General features: G+C 40.7%; 1 protein-coding gene across 1 annotated transcript in view; it reads right to left on the bottom strand.

The window, feature by feature from the left end:
* TMPRSS6 (transmembrane serine protease 6) overlaps positions 1 to 18,683 on the bottom strand; it is a 159,081-nt gene that overhangs the window by 86,975 nt on the left and 53,423 nt on the right. Inside the window, exon 3 of the mRNA XM_088456882.1 lies at positions 17,023 to 17,162. Within this exon, the coding sequence (XP_088313008.1) occupies positions 17,023 to 17,162 (140 nt within the window). The remainder of the gene's footprint in view (positions 1 to 17,022; positions 17,163 to 18,683) is intronic.

The raw sequence follows: 18,683 nt of genomic DNA, 5'->3' as shown, positions 1-18,683 counted from the left end.
CACAGACACCTTGATAAAGTCATCCGTGACGAAATGCGTTGGTGTAAGAAGGACCCCATACTGACGTCAACACAGAGTGGGCACGAGCACACGAGACAGCAATAACTCCCAACATAAACAGCGGCTCTCTGCTTAGAGCCTAGGAGAGGACACAGTCTGGACGAGTGAAAGCGGAAGTCAGACAGGCCAGTTACATAGCAGACTGAGCCCGTTCTGACTGCTGCAAGACTCCAGGGAAAGGTAGGGTGAGTAAACCAGCCGGTGCTCTGGACACAGCCCCATTGTCAGTTATGGGAGACCTGGGCTAACACGCATATTTTCACAAAAAGAGCTATAAACACCCTCATTTCAGGTTATATACTGAGTCCACTGTATATTCAGCCATTGCCGGTCCTAGACAAATTTTATAATAATTGTTAATTGTTTTCATTTATTTATGTTTATATATTATTCTTTTGATATCAGTTCTGACATTTCCATACCCATAGATATTTATTATACACAATCTTCATCTTAGATGCATTGGTCAGCTAAGCACCATATAGATTTTATTTAGTTAAATACAAGCGCGTCTATCAAATTGCATTTACCATATATTTTAGTCAGTGTTACTGATTAAACTAATAGACAGCTGCTCACACAAATATTGGGAGCGCAAGATACCACAAATCCACTGGTGTGCTACTGATTGAGAAGTGCAGCCATTACCCCAATGAGGTGGCACCTCTTAACATAGAGATTCCAAAACTCTGCCATTAATGTCCATATTTTCAGGATATTCATGCTTGAGCAAAGGTGACTTAATTAGTACCTCAGTCAATTTGATTTAACTATCTGGACTTAAATATGGATATGCTTAAAACCAGGACTGAAATGGCAGAGTTTGGGAACCTCTGCCTTAACCTGACCTTGTGAGACATGATGGAGAATGCGAGCATTGCACTTGAATTACAGCTATAAAAAAGTGTGAAAAATGTAAAGTGACAGACACCCATTTCTTTTGGAGGGGGAGGGGTGCTACTGTAATATTGTGAACGTCATGGTGTCAACATTATATGCTTAGGGAAGCAAGATTCTGTTTTTCTCCTACACCAAGAGATAACATGGAAGACACAGTTAAGGCCCTGCTACAGGTTACAAAGGCTTGGCACGGAGCCACCAGGGTGCAGCAACTGGCCATGAATGTGGAGGAAAACCGGAGGCAACAGCAATTGATTATCGGTGAACTCTGCAGGCAGCAACACCACGACCGTGACACATTAAAAGAGGTGGTGCAGTGTCTAGCAGCACTGTCTGGAAATGATTCCCCAGATGTCACAACTAGCCCCTGCTCCATACAGGCTGGTAATTTTCCCCAGATGTCACAACTAGCCCCTGCTCCATAAGGGCTAGTCATTACCCCACACATCACAACTAGCCCCTGCTCCATAAGGGCTAGTCATTATCTGCAAAAGATGACAAACAGTGATAATGTTGAAGTCTATTTAAGAACAGCTGGGGGTCTAAAGGTTAGTGGCCAGGCCTTTTAGCACCATTCTGGTCAGGAGAACCACAAAAATGTGTATTTTGACTTGAGCTTTACTGATGCCCTGTACCATGACAAACTCAAAACTGATATTTTAACTTGTTTTGGTGTTACAATGTCTGTTCAGCAACAATTACTTTATTGCTGGGGATAGCAAGCGGATAACTCTCCGTACTCTCAAATGCATGACCTCCTTAATCTCACCAAGAAGTGTCTATAGCTAGAGACTATAACAGGGCCACAGTTCATTGAAAAGGGTCGTTATGGACCGATATCTTCACTGCCTCCAGTTCTGGATATGTAGGTGAGCCACATGGACCCTAAAACAGCAGTCCAGCTGGTGGAAATAGAAGAGAGGTATGTGGTGGCTGAGGAACTTATGAGTGTAACCCAGCGGCCCCTAGTCCCGCAACAGTGATCTCCAGTGACTTCTGATAAGGTTCCATGGAAAAAGGGTGCTGGGCAGGGGAATGAACTTAAAAATTCAGAAACCCTAGGTTTGGATCTTGGAGACTGGCCAGTGGTGCCAAAACGGTTCTCTCCTTATAAAAGACTTGATAAAAATGTGATCAGATGTTGTAGATGTGGTGGCCTGGGCTATGTTACTGCTAATTGTTCAATTACCTCTGAACCTGTGCAATGTGACACTGCTTAAGCAAATCACAGAGTACCCTTCAATGCTCAGCTAGTCTGCACTACACACCAACTAGCTGAGCCAAGTGAACAAATGCATGTAATCATCACTGTAGATGCTCTGTTAGAGCCTGATAGCCTGGTTACTTTTGTAATAGCAGAGTTGGTGAACCCCTCCAAACATAAGGGAAATACGGTTGGTGTAACCAGGACTACCGGGATACTCCATATTATATTACTGCTGAAGTGAACAGAGAAACACATTGTAGTCACTGAGGGATAAGTTCCTGATTTGATGTATGATGCTGTAATGGGGGAGATTTTTTCCAGCTAATAGACCCTACTTTCGTAAAGGCTACAGAGAATGGAAAAGTGGGTCAGGTTAAATATAAGGAGTACCAGGAAAACAAAACCAGAACAGATGTAGATATTTTAACAGTTTGGAAGGATAGAGTAGCTCTGTCAGGCACCCTAGTCCCTCCGGAAATCGCTGTACCTGTGGCTCCCTAAAGGCTCTATTTACTACAATCCGCATTTGTAATGCAGATTGTAGTGTGATATTACCGACTGAGGGCCTGATTCAGAGCCGGACGCTCTGACCAGAGCGCTCGCTCTGAATCAGGGCCCTCCTACCTAATATTGGAGTGGCCTCCTGGCCGCTCGCATAGCTGTGGGTGACCACCCACAGCTTATGCGAGCAGCCAAAAAGATGGTCGCAATGGTCAAGACCATCGTGACCATCGGACTTGCGACGAGACCCTACGGTACGGTCTCGCTGCCGCAAGCCCTGGAGTGCTTTTGGCTCTAGCAGAGCCAAAAGCACTCCCACTGACATCACTAGTGATCACTAGTGATGTCAGCGGGGCCGTCCCCAGACGGTAGGCGTTCCCATGGGAACGCCTCCGTCTGGGCAGCAACGCCCCCGGCACGCCCACCAAAGGGGGCGTGCTGTCAGTCACTATCGACAGCAAGCTCCCTTTGGTGCGAGACCCTTAGCGACAGCTTGGCTGTCGCAATACGGGTCTCGCACATGCGCACGACGGAGCTCCCTCCGTCGAGCGCATGCGCACTAGGGCACCATCGACCCGCTTGCTATCGCTCACGAGAGGGTTTGAATCAGGCCCTGAATTCGCATTGCGAAGTCAGGCAATATCACAGGGATTTACTACAAATCCCTTGCACGGACAGAGTTTGCAATACTCTGTACTCCGCACACTTATCACAGTATTTTCGCAAAAAATACCGTCACAAGTGCCGACGCATGTCCCCACCGACCGTCTATAATCCCTGCCCCTGGTGCTAAGTCCCGCCCCCTCCCCCCGTGACCCCCCTCCCTTAATTACACTTACCTGCAGTCATCGGTGCTCCGGTGGTGTCCTCCATGGCTCCGGTCAGCTAACATCCCATACTGCACTGGGACTCAAACAGCTGACGACCGGGCACCAGTGCAGGCTGGGAGACCAGGTTACCGGAGGGAGGACAACACGGGAGCCCCGATCACCGGTCCCTTGACTCAGGTAAGTTTTTTTTTTACTATTTTTTTTTTTCTTTTTTCTTTAGCAGAGATCAGCTTGCGGTCTGTTTAGACCACACAGCTGATCACTAGGGCTGGCTCCGGGCTCTGCTCTGCCCGTTAGAGCAGAGCGGGAGTCTGGTAACCGGGGGAGACACTGGATAACGCCACCTCCAGGTGGTGTTATTATCACAGGGCTTTCCCTAGTAATTTTTCATAATTTATTTTTAGTAACTTTGGCCAGATCACATTTCCCATTACAATTATGGGAAATGCGATTTGCTTACTAAAAATAAGTGATACTTAGGGGTTGGAGTAGAAGTTTACGAATTCTACTCCAATTGCTCTATAGTAACTGTAGGTGAAACTAAAATAATGTGAAAAGGGTGTCAAAACACCCTTTTTCACTTTATTTAGTAAAAATAATGTTAATAACACTGTACAACAAATTAATACTTTTAATTTGTTTCCTTTCTAAAAATAGTCATACATTACTAAGTTGAGGTCAAGAAAAACTAAATTGATTTCAGAATGTTTTTACTATCTCTATTTTTTGAGCTACACTACTTGCACTATACTGTATGTACATTAGTAATATAGTCATAGTGAAAAGCTATTTTAAAATAATAATAATAATGATATTTTCTTGATAGAAAATAAATAACAGTTATTTTAATTCAATCAATCACAAATAAGAACACTAAACGAAACAAACATACAGCATATGAAACAAACATACAGCATACGAAAGTACTATCTAATATAGTGGCCTATTCATGGGGGTGCTTTCTCTTTGCTTGTCGCTTGTACTCCTCTTCTGGGGCATCTCTTGTCACTGTCCAACAGTAGTGATTCACCTACCCTGATATCTTTGTTCCATTGCTGAAATGTCTTGGTGGAATCGCTCACTATGCTTGTCACTCAGTGCACCACAGTTATCTTGTGTGGGTAATCCCGTGAATCGCATATATTTGAATAGGGGAGGGGACAAATAACTGATTCATTTAATTGGGTCATTAGGCCCCACCCCCTCTGCGCGGAATGCAGATTGCGGGTAAGATTCCATTCTGCCCACTTCACTAGGAATACCCCTACATCGTCATATATGGGCTAACTCAAAGCTAACTGAGAGTTTTAAATGTCATATTCATTCTTTGCATGCTGAAATCCCTCTCAACCAGCCCTAGTGATCAGCTGTGTGGTCTAACCCTCTCAACCAGTCAACAGCATGATGCTAAAGAATTTCTCATCAGAAATAAAGATTTGTTATCTGAAATACCTGGCAAAATAACAGTCATTAAAGAAGACATAGTACGGGATGCATGACACATCGCACTCGGGATGCGGTGCATCCCGTCGGTCTTCGCATGCATACCGGCATTGGTAACGCCAGTATTCATGACAATCACCGCAAAGGACAACTCTCTCGGTAAGAGCGGCCATTTGCGATGGAGGGACTTCCAGGTCTATGACCCAGAAGTCCCTACAGCGTCCTTCTGTGCATGCGCAGCAGGATGCGCACGCCGCTGGGGGTGCTGGGAGGGATTCGATTGGATCCCTCTCACAGCACTCTGCAGAAAAAAGCTCATAGGCTTCTATGGGTAACGCCTGCAATGACTGTTGTAAACTGAATAGTGTGTCTAAGGTTTATGCCTACCCAATGCCTCATGTGGATGAACTAATTGCGGGGTTGGGAACAGCATGGTACTTAGGGGTCAATTTATTAACAGGAGTTAGGGGTGCACATGTACTAATGGATGTTCTGGTCTAATCTGCTGCAAGTATTAATTCTGAGGTGCCTTATCGTGCTGCCATAGGCTTCTATGGCAGCGCTAAGTGCCTCAGAAGTTATCAAGCATTGTTTATTGCTTACCGCCTCCAGTCATCTCCCGCTCCGCATCGCTTCCCCTGGCTGCCGGTAATCCCCATGTCTTCTGTCTCTACTTAGGCATCCCAGAAGTCTATTATGTTTGTATTGTTGTGTGTGAATAAAGTTGGTTAAAAAAAAAAGAAAAGCTCCCAGGCGGCTCTGCCCCACAGTCAATATGTCAGATGCCGGTCACACTAGACTGACATCACGTCAGCCGCCGGGGTACTCGCGCCATACACATGAATGCACACATGCGCATTCACTATACAGCAGGCGGTAAGGAGGGGGGCAGAAACCGCTGAGGGGTGAACTTAACGTTCACCCTTTCTGTCATCTGGTTTCTTAGAAAACGTTGCGGTAGCCGGCTCCTGCTTCGCAGAGCTAGCAGGTGAAGCAGTATGTGGAGTATTAGTAAATTGATTCCTTAGCCACTCTAGACTTAACCAAAGGGTGCTGGCAAGTGTCATTGACAGACAATGACAATAGTATAGACAAATTTGAATCCCAAATTGCGCAAAAGACAAAAACAAGCAGCCTATTAGGAACCAAGGAATATTACCAATTCCTCATAAACATAGCATGAAAAAGACAATGGGTCCTAAAATGGCGCTAATTGTCATAAAGTTCGCTTACATTAGAATAAGTCAATGGTATCAAAGTCCGTCCAGTTCTGTAATGTAAAAAATCCCTGTTGTAGAAATGTGTTGGACCGGTGTTCTTATAAATCGAAAATTCTTCATTTAATCGTGCATTTCAAAGAAGAAAAGAGAAAAAAATCATAGTACAACACTGTAATCCAGAAAATACATAGGAATTTATTCAAACATTACACTCACATGGTTTAAAAATTAAAACAGCATATAGCCACAAAAAGTGGTAACTCCAAAATAATGTCTGCTGACAAGAGATTTTTTCACCGTAATTGATACTCCAAATGTATCAGGTTCTCACCGGTCCCGGGCAGCCAGGGTCCCTGAATGTAATGGAGGATGGTAAATCAAATGGTGATCCAGCAGTACACATAGAAAGGTCCTTTCTCACCATGGGCTTAACATGTTTCGGACGCTCTGGTCCTTCCTCAGAAGCCTAATGGTGAGTCTTCACAATATGGTTTAAATACCCCATAAACCACTCCCCTGGGGTGTATCCATTCAATTTTCCCGCACTTCCGCTAACCGGAAGTGCGTCATCACATGCATCCCGCGAACCGGAAGTGCGTCATCCAAAATGGCCGCGGCACTTCCGGTTTCGCGGAGATCCTGCATTCCATAAACAGGAAGTGAACAATTATGAACACCAACCCAGCATTCAGTTTCCATGGAGACGAGGAGTATAAGTTTCAGGAACGTTGATAGGCAATGTAAAAAAAACTCCGTGGTAACGTCCAAACATAATTCATTAATAGTCCATATAGAAAAGAAGAGAAAGAAAGAATATATCAAATTCAGACAGATTATACTTTTAAAAGCGCATATTTAAAATAAAATTTGGGAAGACAAAATAAAAATTAGCTGATATTAAGCTAATATTTAAAAAAATTAAGATTATAAAAAGCACTTAATTTCAAAATCCCCATTGAGGCCATTAGGTACCAAAGTTTTTAATTTGTATATCCAACGCATCTCGGCTTGTGATAATCTTACACTCAAATCTTTTGACCTCCAAGAAGAAGAAAGTGCTTGTATACCCCAAAAAGTCTTAATACAACATTCATTTAGATTGTGTTTCTTTTTAAAATGCGCTGAAACAGTATGGGTATCCAACCCTTTTCTGATGTTGTATATATGCTCAGAAAGGCGAACTTTCAGGCTCCTACTAGTCTTGCCTATATATACAAGTCCACATTGACATTCAAGAGCATAAATAACATTTTGCGTATGACATGTTATAAATTCTTTGATGGGATATTTATAGCCATTAATAATAAAATCACAAATTTTCCGGTCCCCTTTTACCGTTCTACACATTAAACAACTTCCGCAGCGATGAAAACCTCTAGAGCGGATACTAATACGTTTTTCATCCTCTAGACTACTCCTTACTAGAGTATCTTTTAAAGAAGGAGCTCTCCTATAAATAAATGTGGGGTAGTCAGTTATGCCAACCTCTTTATGGCATTCTGGGAGGAACAAAACATTTGGCAAGATAGACAACTGGGGGCGGGCCTGGTATCCTGGATGAGATATATAGACGATGTTCTTTTTATTTGGAGAGGTTCAGAAGATGAACTCTCCATTTTTTGCGATAAATTAAATATGAATGATTTTAATATTAAGTTTACTTTTAGTATAAGTAGCAGTGAAATTGTGTTTTTAGATTTAAATATTTATATTAAAGAAGGTGCTATATATACTAAAAATCATAGAAAGCCCACAGACTCCAATGGCTACATTGAAAGATCAAGTCAGCACCATAGGAATTGGCTGGAAGGTATTCCTTTCAGCCAATTCTTAAGGGTAAAAAGAAATTGTACAGAACAGGATGTCTGTGACTTTCAAACTACTGAAATGGCGAATCGTTTCCTTAAAAAGGGTTATGACGCTAAGACCATTGAACGAGCAAGAAAGAAAGTGGAAATGTGTGATAGATTGAGCCTTTTGACAAGTGTTAACAAACCTGAGAAAGACAATAAATTTGAGTGGGCATTCTTTAGCCAATATAATTCTGAATTTAAGGCAGTTGAGCGAATTTTTAAAGATAATTGGTCTATCTTGAAGAATGATCCAGTAATTGGTACCAAAATTCCTGACTACCCCACATTTATTTATAGGAGAGCTCCTTCTTTAAAAGATACTCTAGTAAGGAGTAGTCTAGAGGATGAAAAACGTATTAGTATCCGCTCTAGAGGTTTTCATCGCTGCGGAAGTTGTTTAATGTGTAGAACGGTAAAAGGGGACCGGAAAATTTTTGATTTTATTATTAATGGCTATAAATATCCCATCAAAGAATTTATAACCTGTCATACGCAAAATGTTATTTATGCTCTTGAATGTCAATGTGGACTTGTATATATAGGCAAGACTAGTAGGAGCCTGAAAGTTCGCCTTTCTGAGCATATATACAACATCAGAAAAGGGTTGGATACCCATACTGTTTCAGCGCATTTTAAAAAGAAACACAATCTAAATGAATGTTGTATTAAGACTTTTTGGGGTATACAAGCACTTTCTTCTTCTTGGAGGTCAAAAGATTTGAGTGTAAGATTATCACAAGCCGAGATGCGTTGGATATACAAATTAAAAACTTTGGTACCTAATGGCCTCAATGGGGATTTTGAAATTAAGTGCTTTTTATAATCTTAATTTTTTTAAATATTAGCTTAATATCAGCTAATTTTTATTTTGTCTTCCCAAATTTTATTTTAAATATGCGCTTTTAAAAGTATAATCTGTCTGAATTTGATATATTCTTTCTTTCTCTTCTTTTCTATATGGACTATTAATGAATTATGTTTGGACGTTACCACGGAGTTTTTTTTACATTGCCTATCAACGTTCCTGAAACTTATACTCCTCGTCTCCATGGAAACTGAATGCTGGGTTGGTGTTCATAATTGTTCACTTCCTGTTTATGGAACGCAGGATCTCCGCGAAACCGGAAGTGCCGCGGCCATTTTGGATGACGCACTTCCGGTTCGCGGGATGCATGTGATGACGCACTTCCGGTTAGCGGAAGTGCGGGAAAATTGAATGGATACACCCCAGGGGAGTGGTTTATGGGGTATTTAAACCATATTGTGAAGACTCACCATTAGGCTTCTGAGGAAGGACCAGAGCGTCCGAAACATGTTAAGCCCATGGTGATAAAGGACCTTTCTATGTGTACTGCTGGATCACCATTTGATTTACCATCCTCCATTACATTCAGGGACCCTGGCTGCCCGGGACCGGTGAGAACCTGATACATTTGGAGTATCAATTACGGTGAAAATATCTCTTGTCAGCAGACATTATTTTGGAGTTACCACTTTTTGTGGCTATATGCTGTTTTAATTTTTAAACCATGTGAGTGTAATGTTTGAATAAATTCCTATGTATTTTCTGGATTACAGTGTTGCACTATGATTTTTTTCTCTTTTCTTCTTTGAAATGCACGATTAAATGAAGAATTTTCGATTTATAAGAACACCGGTCCAACACATTTCTACAACAGGGATTTTTTACATTACAGAACTGGACGGACTTTGATACCATTGACTTATTCTAATGTAAGCGAACTTTATGACAATTAGCGCCATTTTAGGACCCATTGTCTTTTTCATGCTATGTTTATGAGGAATTGGTAATATTCCTTGGTTCCTAATAGGCTGCTTGTTTTTGTCTTTTGCGCAATTTGGGATTCAAATTTGTCTATACTATTGTCTTTGTATTACCAGAATTTCAAGTGCTGCAATAATGTTCTCTTATAGGGATAATAGGAGGGAACTCCTTAGAACCATTTTTTCTAATGATGATGAATCTGTCAGTGATGAGGATTTGAGTAGTGTAATTAAGAAATTAGAAACCACCATGACCAAAGAAAACAGGTTATGGTGGGAGATAATTACTTTAGAACGGTATCAAGCAGATCATTTGATACCAAAAGGTCTAAAAATTACTAAAAATCCATCATTTAATTCCGCTAATGAATCGTTTAAGGCTGAATGGAATATAATTTTGAATAATTGTTCCTTCCAGCTGATGGAATTAATTTTGAAGGATAGAAGAATGGTTTTTGATCAGCTTGAAAAAGAAATCAATAATTTACAAACTTTATTAACTCCATTTAAAGATCTAGAGGACTTCAGAATATCTGAGGCCGAAATTATGAGAAAAATGGAAAAAGAAACTAGATTATTGAAGGAAAAAAAACAAAGAAAGTATATGAGAGATATGAATCTATTAAAGAATCCCCCAATAGATCATATTGAAGTTGGAATGAACCAGCAAGATAGAGAGGAACAAAAATCTGAAATGGGATTACTTAATAGAAAGGTGAATCCAAAAACATCGTTGAAAGAACAGCCGATCCCATATAAAATGAGGTATACAGGACCATCTAATTTTTCTAATAACAGGACATTTTCAAAATTTAAGAAAAATTTAACAACGAGAGACCCTTGGATTCCGTCCAATACTAAATATAGAGATCAGACATATTATCCAAAAAGGTCGTGGAGGAGAAGTCCAGAAACCAGATTTGATGATTCCTCCTTTGGGAGGAACTATAATCGGTTTCAAAATCTCACTCACGAAGAAATTCCAGAAACCCCTTTTTTAGTGCGGAGCCAGAGGAGAACACGATGGACATAAACCAATTTATAGTCAGGAAAAAGAAAAAAACAAAAAGAGGGAAGAGAGGAGGAAATTCAAAATTGAAAAATAAAAGTAATAGCAATTCTAAGAATCCTCTTACCATAGTGTATAATGAGGATGAAAGTAAAATTTTTAATATAAGTAGTCATACACTTACAGTTGACGAAGAAAAAGTTTTAAAGAAGGGCTTAAAATATGCCCCAACAAAGAAAATTGATTCATTTGATCTTTTCGTTGATATTCAGAAATATATTCGTAAGCTTACTGTTAAAAAGTTTTTTTTAAATAAAGAGGAAAATGAAAATCTAAACAGGGAGAACACCGATCTCGGTGGGTCAATGTTTAGACCTAAATCCACATTCTACCCATCCTATCAGAAAGGACCATTTATAGAATGTTTTAATAAAATTGTCAGTGAGGAAACTAATAAACTCCAGAACTATAGGAAGAAGTCTAAGTGTAATTTAACAAAGAAAGAATATATAGCTTTACAGGGTTTGAAAAATAATAAAGAATTAGTTATCAAACCTGCGGATAAAGGGGGGGGGAGTTGTGCTAATGGAGAAGGAGTGGTATATAGATTTGATTGAAAAACATCTAACGATGGGAGATACATATAAAAAATTGAAAGGTGATCCGACTAACAAAATAATACAATCCTTGATAGAATTAACAAATAAAGGAGTTGAGAGACAGGTTATTACAAAATCAGAATCTGACTTTATTAATATTAAATGTCCATCGACACCAACAATATATATGTTGCCGAAGGTCCATAAAGACTCTTTGAACCCTCCGGGAAGGCCAATAGTATCAGGCGTTAATAGCATAACTTCAAACCTATCCGCTTTTATTGATTCGCTTCTTCAACCTATAGTGAAAAATACTAGAGCATTCCTGAAAGATACAAATGATGTATTAAACAAATTAATGAATTTACAGTGGGAAGAGGATTCATTTTTGGTCAGTGCTGATGTTAGTACTTTATATACCATTATTAAACCTGAAAAAGGGTTACAAGCTACATCATATTTTTTAGATCAGACCGATTATTCTTCCGATTTAAAGAATTTTATACTGGAAAGTATTTTATTCATTTTAAAAAATAATTATTTTTATTTTAATGGAACATATTTTTTACAACAAATCGGGACGGCTATGGGTACCAGGTTCGCCCCCAGTTATGCCAACCTCTTTATGGCATTCTGGGAGGAACAAAACATTTGGCAAGATAGACAACTGGGGGCGGGCCTGGTATCCTGGATGAGATATATAGATGATGTTCTTTTTATTTGGAGAGGTTCAGAAGATGAACTCTCCATTTTTTGCGATAAATTAAATATGAATGATTTTAATATTAAGTTTACTTTTAGTATAAGTAGCAGTGAAATTGTGTTTTTAGATTTAAATATTTATATTAAAGAAGGTGCTATATATACTAAAAATCATAGAAAGCCCACAGACTCCAATGGCTACATTGAAAGATCAAGTCAGCACCATAGGAATTGGCTGGAAGGTATTCCTTTCAGCCAATTCTTAAGGGTAAAAAGAAATTGTACAGAACAGGATGTCTGTGACTTTCAAACTACTGAAATGGCGAATTGTTTCCTTAAAAAGGGTTATGACGCTAAGACCATTGAACGAGCAAGAAAGAAAGTGGAAACGTGTGATAGATTGAGCCTTTTGACAAGTGTTAACAAACCTGAGAAAGACAATAAATTTGAGTGGGCATTCTTTAGCCAATATAATTCTGAATTTAAGGCAGTTGAGCGAATTTTTAAAGATAATTGGTCTATCTTGAAGAATGATCCAGTAATTGGTACCAAAATTCCTGACTACCCCACATTTATTTATAGGAGAGCTCCTTCTTTAAAAGATACTCTAGTAAGGAGTAGTCTAGAGGATGAAAAACGTATTAGTATCCGCTCTAGAGGTTTTCATCGCTGCAGAAGTTGTTTAATGTGTAGAACGGTAAAAGGGGACCGGAAAATTTGTGATTTTATTATTAATGGCTATAAATATCCCATCAAAGAATTTATAACCTGTTATACGCAAAATGTTATTTATGCTCTTGAATGTCAATGTGGACTTGTATATATAGGCAAGACTAGTAGGAGCCTGAAAGTTCGCCTTTCTGAGCATATATACAACATCAGAAAAGGGTTGGATACCCATACTGTTTCAGCGCATTTTAAAAAGAAACACAATCTAAATGAATGTTGTATTAAGACTTTTTGGGGTATACAAGCACTTTCTTCTTCTTGGAGGTCAAAAGATTTGAGTGTAAGATTATCACAAGCCGAGATGCGTTGGATATACAAATTAAAAACTTTGGTACCTAATGGCCTCAATGGGGATTTTGAAATTAAGTGCTTTTTATAATCTTAATTTTTTTAAATATTAGCTTAATATCAGCTAATTTTTATTTTGTCTTCCCAAATTTTATTTTAAATATGCGCTTTTAAAAGTATAATCTGTCTGAATTTGATATATTCTTTCTTTCTCTTCTTTTCTATATGGACTATTAATGAATTATGTTTGGACGTTACCACGGAGTTTTTTTTACATTGCCTATCAACGTTCCTGAAACTTATACTCCTCGTCTCCATGGAAACTGAATGCTGGGTTGGTGTTCATAATTGTTCACTTCCTGTTTATGGAACGCAGGATCTCCGCGAAACCGGAAGTGCCGTGGCCATTTTGGATGACGCACTTCCGGTTCGCGGGATGCATGTGATGACGCACTTCCGGTTAGCGGAAGTGCGGGAAAATTGAATGGATACACCCCAGGGGAGTGGTTTATGGGGTATTTAAACCATATTGTGAAGACTCACCATTAGGCTTCCGAGGAAGGACCAGAGCGTCCGAAACATGTTAAGCCCATGGTGAGAAAGGACCTTTCTATGTGTACTGCTGGATCACCATTTGATTTACCATCCTCCATTACATTCAGGGACCCTGGCTGCCCGGGACCGGTGAGAACCTGATACATTTGGGGTATCAATTACGGTGAAAAAAATCTCTTGTCAGCAGACATTATTTTGGAGTTACCACTTTTTGTGGCTATATGCTGTTTTAATTTTTAAACCATGTGAGTGTAATGTTTGAATAAATTCCTATGTATTTTCTGGATTACAGTGTTGCACTATGATTTTTTTCTCTTTTCTTCTTTGAAATGCACGATTAAATGAAGAATTTTCGATTTATAAGAACACCGGTCCAACACATTTCTACAACAGGGATTTTTTACATTACAGAACTGGACGGACTTTGATACCATTGACTTATTCTAATGTAAGCGAACTTTATGACAATTAGCGCCATTTTAGGACCCATTGTCTTTTTCATTGACAGACAATGCAAAGAAAAGCCAGCAATTTCTGCACTGGAAGGTCTGTTCCAATACAAGAAGTTGTCAGTTGGATTACACTGGGCACTCAGCATCTTTCTGAGGATGATGGATAAAATATAAAATATAATCATCTATAGTCCTGATTAGCAGTCTTACTTACCCAGGATACAAGCAGTGTTGGACTTCATCCATAAGGCTGGACTGACAGCCAACCCAAAAAAGTGTTGCTTAGAGATGGAAGATGTAAAGTGTCATATATACACCATAGGCAGAGGACTGATAAAGCCTCAACTTGATAAAACTGAGGCAAAACAAAATTGGCCACGATCCCTAAATAAGAAGCAGGTGACAGCTGTCTTAGGAATCACAGGGTATTTTAGAAGATTTATACCCAATTCTGCCACCATTGCATTCCTTCTGACAGACCTTACCAAGAGTAAACAGTCAGTTATGGTAAAGTGGAATCCTGAGGCAGAAATGGCTTGTCAAGAGTTAAAGGTAGCTTGTGCACCCAACCAGTTTTGAGGACCCCTGACTTCAAAAATGCTTTGTCCTGTGTCTTTTATTTGGGGACTACCAATGTTCTGCCCCACAGGTCGAAACTGGAGGGGGGATGTGTGATAAAGGCACTGGGGAAGTTATTGATAGGAGGTATATACGTCCCAGGTTCTGTCACTGCCTGGGGGAAACAGGTTGGAGGCCTACTGAGAGACACAAGTGTTGTTTGATGTTAATGCTGATCTAAATGCTGTTTTGTTTGTGAGATGGTCCTTCCACCCAGAGAGAGGAAACTTTATGTTAGTTAAAGCCGAACAAGCTTTATACTGCTAAATAAAACTAGCTGCATATACTTGTACAGAGACACTGGACTGGTGTGCTATTGATTGGCTACTGCATGAGAAGTGCTGCTGTTTATCCCTATTAGATGGCACCGCTTAACCTGATGTTGCGACAATGTATATATAGCTGTGTGGCACATGTAGTTTGACCATGCTGTATTTCTGGGCAAAAATGAAAAGGATGAGATTGATAATAGACAGGACTCAGATGTGAGGATATTTCTCCTTCCTACATGTGCGTTTCCAGCTGGAAACACAAATACACAAAAGTACCCACAGAGTCTCACACACCCACAACTTCTAAACCGTAATGTGGATGCACAGATATCTGTGTCCTAGGGCTCTATTTATTAACATTATTTTTACTAAAATAAAGTGAGAAAGGGTGTTTTCACACCCTTTTCACATTATTTTAGTTTCACCTGTAGTTATTACAGGGCAATTGGAGTAGAATTAGTAAAATTCTGCTCCAACCCCTGAGTATCACTTATTTTTAGTAAAGCAGATCGCATTTCCCATAATTGTAATGGGAAATGTGTTCCGACCAAAGTTACTAAAAATAAATTGTAAAAAAATACCGGGGGAAGCCCTGTGATAATAACGCCACCTGGAGGAGGCGTTATCCAGGGTCTCCCCCGGTTACCGGGCTCCCACTCTGCTCTAACGGGGAGAGCAGAGGCGGGAGCCGGTACCAGTAATCAGCTATGTGGTCTAAACAGACCGCAAGCTGATTGCTGTAAAAAAAAAGAAAAAAAAATTGAAATATTTTTTTTTACTTACCTGAATCCAGGGACCGGTGATCGGGCCTCCGGTGATGGCTCCTCTACGGTCAGCTGGTCTCCCACAGTGCACTGCGGCCCGGTCATCAGGTGATCGGGCCTCAGTGCAGTATGGGAGATCACCTGATCGGGAAGCCCGGAGAAGATCACCGGAGGCCAGGAGGATGCAGGTAATTGTAATGAAGGGAGGGGGGGGGTTGCGGGGGTCCGCGATCGCGGGTGGGCTTAGCGTCGGTGGGGGGTAGCAGCGACGGTGGGTCGGCGCATGCACGGGCTCATAGTCGCTGTATTTTTTCCGAAAATACCGCGACTAGAGTGCGGATGGGATCCGCAGGGACAGAGCTTTATCACAAGTTCTGTCCCTGCAAGGGATTTATAGTAAATCCCTGTGATATTGCCTGAATTCGCAATGCGAATTCACTCGGTAATATCACACTACAATCCGCATTCAATATGCGGATTGTAGTAAATAGATCCCCTAGTCTATATAGATAAATAGGTGCATACAATTTCCACCAACTGTACAAAAAACATACTCTAAGTTAATATTAGTGTTTATATTCTCTGTAAAAATGATGCGTAGGATGTTAGCACTAAATAAGTTAAGGTAAATATTTATTAGTAATAATTGACATGGAATATAAAGTATCGTACAGTCCCTTTTTGTTCTCTTCCGTTGCTTGATTTTTCTCACATACTGTATGCAGATGTGCAAAATGTGCTTTCTATCATGTGAGAAATGGAAGGATGCAGATGTTTTAGAGATGTTGGACTCTTAAGGAGATATTTACTAAAGTGCAGATTTCTTTGAAGTGGAGCTGTTGCCCATAGCAACTAATCAGATTCTAGCTATTATCTGCTAGAATTTGCTAGATAAATGTTAAGTAGAATCTGATTGGCTGCTATAGGCAACATCCCCACTTCATAAACCCTGCATGTCAGTAAATACTGTCATGTTAGTAAGTGCTGTGCTCCATATAATAATTTTCAGGTGGACTCCATTATAAAAATGTGCTCTGCACTGTGTATGTGCAATGCACAACAGCCCCATAAACATTTGAGCGGTTACTGAGTGTGCTGTGAATGACCCAGACATCACAAATGCACTAATCCATGCACAAGTGCCCTAGAAAAGACAGCATCCCATGCGTTTCCGCTATGTAAATGGCCCCATTTAGTTACAGAGACAGGGTGGACAGGGGTTAGATATTTGATACCAGTTTGTCCAGATGGGCGGCTTCCTTTTTGAAGAAGTTGCTCTCAGGACGCATGAGGTCACGGGTGAGTTCATGGCTGGTAATGCGCAGGTTACAGGCATATAGTTTATTGATTGTCAGCTCCGTTTTGAAATTCACCTCTATGAGAAGCAAGAGAAAATGACACATAGGTATATTGTGACAATGAGCATCATGCTTTGACTAGATTTACTGTATATACTATATATAATGTCAGTTATTTTACAGTACAACTAGGCTGATGATTATCAATAAGCAAACTAGCATTTAGATTATCTATAAAAACAACTATGTGTTCTGTGACCTATGTAACTATGGGCCTGACACGGAGCTGTACTCTATGCCAATGTTTTCACAGTTGAGCACATATCGTCTGTCTGCGCATGTGTCTGAGTCGCACTACGCATGCGTCAAGGTACATTATTGTAGTTGCTCGCAGCAACTACTTATTGTGATTGACAGTCCCCCTGACTGAGCATTACACAGCTAATAAGCAATAGAGGCAGGGGCGTCTTAAGAGAGGAGGGGGCCTGTGTGCACTCCCCGTGCGGGGCCCCCTCCTCTCTGACCGGTGGCCGGCAGCCGATTGACGCGGATGGCCAGCCACCGGAGCATTAGTAGACTCTGTGCACTAGAGTGCGCCCGGAGTCTACTGCGCATGTGCAGAACACCGGAAAAGTGGCTGCGGCGGCCATTTTCCAGTGTTCTGAGCAGCTCTGACACCCGAAGCGGGACCACAGACAGGTGAGTTTAAAATAATATGGGTGCAGGGTGCCCCGCACACACGGCACCCATTATAGATACGCCACTGAATAGAGGATACTCTCATTATTCCTTGTAGGCTGAACAAGCCCTTCCTGGTCCACATAGGGAACAAAAGTGTTTGTTACCTTTATAAAGAGATGACTATCTTAAATTCTCGCTATTATAATCCTTTATCTTATTTTGGAAGACAATAATTACGATTCAGGTAATGGCATCAACTGATATTTAGTATTATACTATACCTATATCATACTCTTTCTGATTGTCAGGGAGACTCCCTGACATAGTAGCAATCTCCCTGACTCCCTGAAGAGCCTAGCAATCTCCCTGATTGCACCTTACCCCCATTATGAAGCTGTTATATATAACAAAAAACCCAGAGATATATACTGTACATTCCAATTGGAATCATTAGTATAATTTCCCTACATTGGGTATAATACACAGTGACCCCTATGGCTACATGTTTTTTCTGAAAAGTATCAGTGTAATTTTATCAACAAGTAGATCTTACTAATGCTGGCCATACACGCTACAATTATCGGGGCGATCCGCCTGATATCGGCGGATCACCCCGATAATTGTAGCGTGTGTGCGGACGACCGAGGGTTAAATATTGCTCGGTCGGGCATGCAGGATTGTCCAGCATGCCCGTCCGATGTGATATTTACCCGGTAACTGTCGGCCGCATCGGGCAGTGTATGCCCAGCGCGGCCGACAGACAGACATTTCCTGTGTTCCTTCCTACGGAAGGAACAGGGAAACGTCTCCTCCCCCGGGGGCGGAGCGTGGATGTCGAGCTATACACTATGAGATTTCTTTCACAGTGTATGCCGGTGACATCTGAGGCTGGCAGCCGGCCAGATAAAATGTCTGTT

The sequence above is a fragment of the Taudactylus pleione genome, unplaced genomic scaffold (genome assembly GCF_031769625.1).
Source record: "Taudactylus pleione unplaced genomic scaffold, aTauple2 ptg000726l, whole genome shotgun sequence".
Taxonomy (NCBI): domain Eukaryota; kingdom Metazoa; phylum Chordata; class Amphibia; order Anura; family Myobatrachidae; genus Taudactylus; species Taudactylus pleione.
Note: the sequence above shows the minus strand (reverse complement) of the source record. Positions and strands in the feature narration are given on the sequence as shown.